Source organism: Aquarana catesbeiana, linkage group LG10 (genome assembly GCF_042186555.1).
Source record: "Aquarana catesbeiana isolate 2022-GZ linkage group LG10, ASM4218655v1, whole genome shotgun sequence".
Classification (NCBI taxonomy): domain Eukaryota; kingdom Metazoa; phylum Chordata; class Amphibia; order Anura; family Ranidae; genus Aquarana; species Aquarana catesbeiana.
Window position 1 is genome coordinate 245,345,450 of NC_133333.1, and position 10,021 is coordinate 245,355,470.

General features: G+C 37.4%; 1 protein-coding gene across 1 annotated transcript; it reads right to left on the minus strand.

The window, feature by feature from the left end:
• Positions 1 to 5,673: 5,673 nt before the first annotated feature.
• On the minus strand, positions 5,674 to 6,600 carry LOC141109908 (olfactory receptor 1E5-like). Its single transcript, XM_073601161.1, has one exon. The coding sequence runs from the start codon at positions 6,598 to 6,600 to the stop codon at positions 5,674 to 5,676; it is 927 nt and encodes a 308-aa protein (XP_073457262.1).
• Positions 6,601 to 10,021: the final 3,421 nt, after the last annotated feature.

Genomic DNA, 10,021 nt, shown 5'->3' on the forward strand with positions numbered 1-10,021 from the left:
TTTGGTAGTCTCTTTGGTTTTTTTTTCTATAACATTTTTATTAAACATTTTAGAAATACACTCAAAATGGGAAAACCATAAATGCAGAGGCCATAAAGTCCAGAATTTTTTTTATATATAATATACAGTACTATAGCATTTTTTTTTTTTTTTCTGTAGTTCGTATTAGATTATATTAAAGGAATGGCTCAGGAGGCCAGTGTCCATTAGGCCACTGGGGCTTCTGTTGTTCTGTGTGTTTTTTTTTTTCTCTATAATATTTTTATTAAAAATTTTAGAAATACACTCAAAATGAGAAAACCATAAATGCAGAGGCCATAAAGTCCAGAATATTTTTTTTGTGATAATATACAGAACTATAGCATATTTTTTCTGTAGTTCATATTAGATTATATTAAAAGAATGTATATTAGTTTGCACATATTTTCTTTATTTATTGAAGCCAGGGCTAAAAAATAAATAAATAAAAATAAATAAATAAATATAAATATATATATAAATATATATATATATATATATATATTTATATATATATATATATATATATATATATATATATATATATATATATATATATATATATATCGACTGACAACTATAGATATCTCTCCCTCAGCGCTCACGGTGAAGATACAATTTTTACATTTATTAAAGTCGGGGCTAAAAAAAAAAAAATATATTTTTAGCCAGGTAAATACGAAATATTGTTTTAAAATATTATGAATTCCCTTTTTAGACAGCTGGTGAATTATTACACTCCTTTTCACATCTCCGTCTCAAACTATTTGCAACATTAAAAGTATTTTGTTTATAACGCTCAAATTTATACACACAAGTGAATGGCTCAGCATAGTGAGTCAAAGGAATGTATATTAGTTTGCACGTATTTACTATATGTGCAAACTAATATACAAAATTCATATTTTTAGCCTGACGGTTTGTATTAGATTACATGAAACAAATGTATATTAGTTTGCACATATTTTATTTATTTATTAAAGTCAGTACTAAAAAAAAAAATTTATTCAATAAAAATTTACTTGGAAAAAAAAAAAAAAAAAAAAAAAATATATATATATATATATATATATATATATATATAAATTTTTAGCCAGGTAAATATGAAATTATGTGTTAGAGTACTACGAATTCCCCTTTTAGTCATCTGGTAGATTATTACGCTCCTTTTCACACCGCAGTCTCTAACTATTTGCAACATTGTTGGAAAAAGTATTTTGTTTATAAAGCTCATTAATTCAAGCTCGAAATTATACACACAAATGAATGACTTGTCATAGTGACTTCTACCATATTGGATGGGTCATGGTTTAGGCAGCCGGTACCTTATCCCTTAGGCCACCGGGGCTTCACTGGTCAGCTCTTTCAGTATGCTGCTGTTTGTGATAATATACGGTACTACAGCATATTTTTCTGTAGCTTGTATTAGATTACATTAAAGGAATGTATATTCGTTTGCACATATTTTCATTTATTTATTGACGTCAGGACTAAAAAAAAAAAAAAAGGAAAATATTTGTAGACTGGCAGTTCGTATTAGATTACATTAAAGGAATGTATATTGGTTTGCACATATTTTCTTTATTTATTAAAATAAGCCTTAACCCTCCTGGGCATGGAGGTCACCAGAGCTTCACAGGTTGTCACTGGAGTCCTCTTCCACTCCTCCATGACGACATCACGGAGCTGGTGGATGTTAGAGACCTTGCGCTCCTCCACCTTCCGTTTGAGGATGTCCCACAGATGCTCAATAGGGTTTAGGTCTGGAGACATGCTTGGCCAGTCCATCACCTTTACCCTCAGCTTCTTTAGCAAGGTAGTGGTTGTCTTTGAGGTGTGTTTGGGGTCGTTATCATGTTGGAATACTGCCCTGCGGTCCAATCTCCGAAGGGAGGGATTATGCTCTGCTTCAGTATGTCACAGTACATGTTGGCATTCATGGTTCCCTCAATGATCTGTAGCTCCCCAGTGCCGGCAGCACTCATGCAGCCCCAGACCATGACACTCCCACCACCATGCTTGATTGTAGGCAAGACACCCTTGTCTTTGTCCTCCTCACCTGGTTGCCGCCACACACGCTTGTCACCATCTGAACCAAATAAATTTATCTTGGTCTCATCAGACCACAGGACATGGTTCCAGTAATCCATGTCCTTAGTCTGCTTGTCTTCCGCAAACTGTTGGTAGGCTTTTTTGTGCATCATCTTTATAAGAGGCTTCCTTTTGGCATGACAGCCATGCAGACCAATTTGATGCAGCGTGCGGCGTATGGTCTGAGCACTGACAGGCTGACCCCCCCACCCCTTCAACCTCTGCAGCAATGCTGGCAGCACTCATATGTCTATTTCCCAAAGACAACCTCTGGATATGACGCTGAGCATGTGACCTCAACTTCTTTGGTGGACCATGGCGAGGCCTGTTCTGAGTGGAACCTGTCCTGTTATACCTCTGTATGGTCTTGGCCACCGTGCTGCAGCTCAGTTTCAGGGTCTTGGCAATCTTCTTATAGCTTAGGCCATCTTTATAGAGCAACAATTCTTTTTTTCAGATCCTCAGAGAGTTCTTTGCCATGAGGTGCCATGTTGAACTTCCAGTGACCAGTATGAGAGAGTGAGAGCGATAACACCGAATTTAACACACCTGCTTCCCATTCACACCTGAGACCTTGTAACACTAACGAGTCACATGACACTGGGAAGGGTAAATGGCTATTTGGGCCCAATTTGGACATTTTCACTTAGGGGTGTACTCACTTTTGTTGCCAGCGGTTTAGACATTAATGGCTGTGTGTTGAGTTATTTTGAGGGGACAGCAAATTTACACTGTTATACAAGCTGCACACTCACTACTTTACATTGTAGCAAAGTGTAATTTCTTCAGTGTTGTCACATGAAAAGATAGAAGAAAAGATTTACAAAAATGTGAGGGGTGTACTCACTTTTGTGAGATACTGTATTTAAGCTAGCCATACAATAGTAGAATTTTGTCATTCATTAATTTTTAATAAATTTTTCATTTTAAGAACATTCATTTAAATTTGGAATAGTTAGTGGGGCCAAATCGATGTTGTTTTTTGATCGTAGTGAGGAGAAAATTAAAATTTTTCTTGAACATGCAAATTTGCAACAGTGTAATGTATGTGGTTTTTGTTCAGGAAAGTATATTCATTCTAAAATCAAAGGTTAAAAGCAAACAACATCCCCCTGAATAAAGCGGTATTAAAACCAAAAATGTAATATTTTGCAGCTTACCAATCATTACACATGTGGAATTAGTTTCGTTCTGAATAGTTTTTTTAACGAATTTCGACAAATTTGTTAATTTGGAAACGTCCGAATTAATTAAAACCCCTTTAACGAATTTTTCCAAATTCGAAAAATTCGAATATTCGAAAATTTGTAAATTCTTAAATTCGAAAAATTCGTAAATTCGTTAATTCCAAATTCAAAAATTCGAAAACCCAAAAATGGGAAAATCTGAAATAGTAACTGACTATTAAATTATAGGTATTGGAATTTCCTTTCCAATTTGTCTGTTAGTGAATGTAACGAATACGAATTTATCCCAAGCTACGAATGATCTGAAATAACGAATGCCTTACCTAAACAAATGGATTGTAATGCATTAATAATAATAAATATCACAAATAATAATAAAAACAACATTTTATTACTATTATTTATTATTAATTTGTTCCATTCCATTTGTTTAGTTATTATTTAGAATTTTCAGATCTTGTTCTTCCCAATTTTTGGATTTTCTTTTCTCGGATTTCCGAAATTTCGAATTTACAAATTTACGAATTGCGATCATAAAGAATGACCAAAAAATAAACAAAAAAAAAGACGAATGAAACGAAAACTAACACATTTTTCAGCATTGCACATGTCTACCAATCATTAGATGTGGTGGCTGCATTCGTTTTCTTTTCTTTGTTTTTTTTTTTTTTTCACCCGGTGATCTGGCCAGTAACACACCTCCGGCATTAGTGTGACATCACTCTGGATAAATGAGCACAGGAGGCACAGCAGACCACAGCATTGTCAGCCTGGGGGGAGGGGAGTGTTAAATGTATTAGCAGCTTTATATACACTAACAAATTGATGTCAAACTCCAGCTCACACTTTGTAATCAGTTACAGCAAACTGTTTTTTTTTTTTTTTTTTTTTTTAGATGGATTAGGATTTGGATTAGCCCATCCATGTAAACGGATACATTCTGCTGGAGAGCTTTTGCTTCTGAAAGACAACAGACTCGCTGATTGGATCACCATATGGTATAAGAAGAAAGAAAGCCTAAATACAATGAATGTTTGCTTTTGGGTTTTATACTGCTCCCTGTTGTGGATGAAATACACTATATTGTCAAAAGTATTGGGATGCCTGCCTTTACACACACATGAACTTTAATGGCATCCCAGTCCTAGTCCGTAGGGTTCAGTATTGGGTTGGCCCACCCTTTACAGCTATAACAGCTTCAACTCTTCTGGGAAGGCTGTCCACAAGGTTTAGGAGTGTGTCTGTGGGAATGTTTGACCATTCTTCCAGAAGCGCATTTGTGAGTTCAAGCACTGATGTTGGTTGAGAAGGCCTGGCTGGCAGTCTCCGCTCTAATTCATCCCAAAAGTGTTCTATCGGGTTGAGGTCAGGAGTCTCTGCAGGCCAGTCAAGTTCCTCCACCCCAAACTTGCTCATCCATGTCTTTATGGACCTTGCTTTGTGCACAGGTGCGCAGTCATGTTGGAACAGGAAGGGGCCACCCCCAAATGAAATTATCCAAAATGTCTTGGTATGCTGACGCCTTAAGAGTTACCTTCACTGGAACTAAGGGGCCAAGCCCAACCCCTGAAAAACAACCCCCCACCATAATCCCCCCTCCACCAAATGATTTGGACCAGTGCACAAAGCAAGGTCCATAAAGACATGGATGAGCGAGTTTGGGGTGATGGAACTTGACTGTCCAGCACAGAGTCCTGACCTCAACCCAACAGAATGATAGAGGTGAATTAGAGTGCGAGCCAGGCCTTCTCCTCCAACGTCAGTACCTGACCTCACAAATGTGCTTCAAACATTCCCATAGACACACTCCTAAACCTTGTGGACAGCCTTCCCAGAAGAGTTGAAGCTGTTATAGCTGCAAAGGGTGGGCCAACTCAATATTGAATCCTACGGACTATGACTGGGATGCCATTAAAGTTCATGTGCCTGTAAAGGCAGGCGTCCCAATACTTTTGACAATATAGTGTATGTTGGGGGCATGGCTTTGGGCGGTGTTGAGCAAAGGGTTGTCATTGCAATAAACCTTGGTTGGAGTTGAACTTCTTCAGTTTGCGGTGCATTATTTGGATGGTGGACTGCAGTGGAGCAAAATCAGACTGGAGGGCCTTGGCACCCAACTGATGGAAGGGAGTCGAAGAGGATACAAGCTGGTCTGTGGGCGATGAAAAAGGATGGGTTCGTGTTAAAAATCTGGAAGCACCTTCAACATTATTTGTCAAGTCATTGATAATTTGTTATGTTTTGATAATTATTATACAAATGTTCATTCAAAAATCTACTAGTGTATGGGCAACTTAAGACTTCTCTGTATACAGACAATTACACGTACAAATATCCTGCCCACACACTTTTCATGCTTTTAATAAATCTACCATTTTCACATATTTTTTCCCTTGATGAACAACCTTTTCATGGCCCCTTTCACCTCCTTATTTCTCAGGGAGTAGATGAAGGGGTTGAGCATTGGGGCCACCACAGTGTAGACCACACTCAGAGCTTTATCATAATTTACGGAATCAGTGGAAGACGGACGCAGGTACATGCAGGCGATGGTCCCATAAAACAAGATGACCACTATGAGGTGGGAAGAGCAGGTGGAGAAGGCCTTGTACCGACCATCAGCCGAGCGGATTTTAAGAATGGAGGAGATGATGCAGCAATAGGAGTACAACACTATGATGAGCGGGATTAAAACCGGTAGGCCACCTTCCGTATAGATTAAAAGCTTGTTGAGAGAAATGTCGGAGCAGGCCAGCTTCAACAAGGGGCCCATGTCGCAGAAGAAGTGGTGGACCTCTTTAACACCACAAAAACGCAAGGTGGAAGCCATCAAGCTGTGTAGAAGTGAATGCAAAGCTGAAGCCAACCAGGAACTAATGACCAGAACAACGCACACTTTTCGGTTGATGATCGTGGTGTAATGCAGTGGGCTGCAAACAGCCACAAATCGGTCGTACGCCATTACCGCCAGCAAGAAGCACTCAGTGCAAGCAAAACACAGGAAGAAGAACAATTGTGAAATACAATCCAGCAATGTAATAGTCTTATTCTTTGATAGAATGTTAACCAGCATCTTTGGGACAATGGATGAGGTGTAGCACATATCAACGAAGGACAAGTTGCCCAAGAAGAAGTACATGGGAGTCTGGAGGTGAAAGTCGGTCTGTATCAAGAGAATGATGGTTAAATTCCCAAGAACACCGAGGAGATACATAATCAGAAATACCACAAAAAGTACATTTTGTTGCTCAGGAAGCTCAAATAACCCAAGGATGATAAATTCTGGATTCTTGCTGAAATTCATGTCTTCTGCAACAAAAAGAAAAACAAAAAAATAGAAGACCTACGATCAAGTCAAATTAGATGACTTAACCTCTTGATAAGGCCAGGCTATAAAGATATTATACAGTGTGCTTTCCAACCTCATTCTTCAAATACCCCAACAGGCCATGTTTTGGGAATTTCCCTTAGATAAAATAGCTGTCAACTCAGCCATTGATATTGATTTAACCACCTAAGCCCCCAGAAGGTTTCACCTCCCTTTATGACCAGGCCATTTTTTGCTATTTAGCACTTCGCACTTTAACTGGTAATTGCGCCGTCATGCAACATTGTACCCAAACAAAATATACAGTGGAGAGAACAAGTATTTGATACACTGCCAATTTTGCAGGTTTTCCTACTTACAAAGCATGTAGAGGTCTGTAATTTTTATCATAGGTACTCTTCAACTGCGAGAGATAAAAATCCAGAAAATCACATGATTTTAAATAATTAATTTGCCTTTTATTGCATGACATAAGTATTTGATACATTAGGCAAGCAGAACTTAATATTTGGTACAGAAACCTTTGTTTGCAATTACAGAGATCATACGTTTCCTGTAGTTCTTGACCAGGTTTGCACACACTGCAGCAGGGATTTTGGCCCACTCCTCCATACAGACCTTCTCCAGATCCTTCAGGTTTCGGGGCTGTCGCTGGGCAATACGGACTTTTAGCTCCCTCCAAAGATTTTCTATTGGGTTCAGGTCTGGAGACTGGCTAGGCCACTCCAGGACCTTGAGATGCTTCTTACGGAGCCACTTCTTAGTTGCCCTGGCTGTGTGTTTCGGGTAGCTGTCATGCTGGAAGACCCAGCCACGACCCATCTTCAATGCTCTTACTGAGGGAAGGAGGTTGTTGGCCAAGATCTCGCAATACATGGCTCCATCCTCCCCTCATCCTATCCCCTTTGCAGAAAAGCAGCTTCAAAGAATGATGTTTCCACCTCCATGGTTGGGATGGTGTTCTTGGGGTTGTTCTCAAACTTCTTCTTCTACCAAACACAGGGAGTGGAGTTTGGACCAAAAAGCTCTATTTTTGTCTCATCAGACCACATGACCTTCTCCCATTCCTCCTCTGGATCATCCAGATGGTCATTGGCAAACTTCAGATGGGCCTGGACATGCGCTGGTTTGAGCAGGGGGACCTTGCGTGCGCTGCAGGATTTGAATCCATGACGGTGTAGTGTGTTACTAATGTTTTCTTTGAGACTGTGGTCCCAGCTCTCTTCAGGTCATTGAATAAGTCCTGCCATGTAGTTCTGGGCTTATCCCTCACCTTCCTTATGATCATTAATGCCCCACGAGGTGAGATCTTGCATGGAGCCCCAGACCGAGGGAGATTGTTATCAATCTTCTTTTTATTAAATTTAAAAAAAAAGACAAGTAATACACATCATACCATCTTCAAAAATACATACATTAAAAATTCCTTTTACATAATAAATAATCTTAATGATACCCACTTCTTCCTGTTTCTATAGAATCATCTATCTAAATTCCTATTACTCATACATACCTGAAAACATTCATTTCCTATTACTCATACATATATCTAAGTATTCAAAAAAGAAAAAAAAAATTTCCCCCTTTTTTCTTCCTTCTCTTCCTTCCCTTTCATCCCATATCCTTCCCATTCCCCTCCAATTATAAATACTCCATCAATCTATTTGAGGATCGAAACTCCTTCCATTTTTGCCATATTTCTGGCACCTGATCCCCTACATACCCTTCTTCTATTATCTGTTTTTCCATATATTCAATTTCGTTCATTTCACATATCCATTCCAACACAGTTGGCTTTTTTGTTTTTTTCCAATTTCACGCTATAATTGTTCTAGCTGCAGTTGTCATTATTATTGTATCTGATGTAAGGGAAAACAACGAGGTGCTTATATTTGGACTCCTTTCTACTCCTGACACTTTCTGATATATCTCAAATATTTTGTCCCAGAAGCTCCTCACTCCTTGACAACTGTACCATACATGATCCATAGTCCCTCTTTCTACCTTACATCTCCAACACGTTTCTGTATTAACTTTGTTAACTATATTTAAAGCTACTGGGCTCCAATACCATCTCATTGCGATCTTATAATTTCTTTCTTGATACTTATTTGCTATAGATGTTTTATGTATTATTTCAAAGATTTTCTCCCATTCCTCCTCTGATATAGGATTTTCTATTTCCTTTTCCCATTTCTTCATTCCTATTAATTCTCTGAGGGAACCGGAAGGGAGTAATACGTTATATATCTTTGATAATGTTTTAGTTGGTTCTTGTTCCTCTACTAATATTTTTTTCAAATTTTGTTTTTGGCCTATTTATCAAAGGTATTTTTTACTCAATGAATGTCTTTAATTGATAATATTGTAACCGTTTGCTTTTATATTCAGGCCCCAGGTCCTGCAATTTTGGTAGTTTACCATCCACTAGGATCTGTTCCACCCTTGCGTTCTCCAAAATATTCCATTTTAAGTGATTTGTGGTTTCTAAAGCTGGCGGAAATTCAGGGTTGGAGAACAAAGGTGTCATAGGACCAGTCATAGTGGAAAGTTTCCCTCTTTTTATTATAGTATCCCATATTTTTAAAGTAGCATTTACAAAAATTGTTAATTCTTTCTTCTTTGGTCTTAAATGGGGTTTAATCCAAGGCAGGAACCTAAGTTGTGGTCCTATTAATTCCTCTTCTAGATTTACCCATTGTTTAGTTTCCTTATTATGATGCCAATCAATAATGTTAGTTAATGATGCTGCTTGTAAGCATTTTGTAAAATCTGGTAATGCTAAACCTCCATTTTTTTTTATTTCTAATTAAAATTTCTCTTTTTATTCAAGGGGTTTTATGAGCCCAAATAAAGCTCACCATTGCTTTTCTCAGTTCCATCATCAGTTTTTTAGGAGGGACTGGGGAAATTGTTTGAAAAATGTATATCTTTGGTAATGTATCCATTTTTATTATGTTAATTCTTCCCATCCATGAATATGTTATTTTATCAAATTTTTGTAATAGTTTAATTACTTTTCGGATTGTTGCATTGTAATTCAACTCCTGTAGTTGATTCAGGTCCTTCGGAATAAATATTCCTAGATATTTAATTGCTTCTTGATTCCATTTAAATGAAAAATCTTTTTGCAAAAGTGTGTATGTTTTTTTAAATAATGATATATTCAGTACCTCTGATTTATCATAATTAACTTTAAAGTTACTCAATTCCCCAAATCTTTTAAATTCTTTTATTAAGTTTGGAATTGTTATGATAGGATTAGTTACATATATTAACAAATCGTCTGCATATACGGCTGTCTTATATTCTATATCTTTGATTTTTATCCCATTAATATCTTTATTTTTTCTTATTGTCGTGGTAAGATGTTCCATTACCAATATATATAATAAAC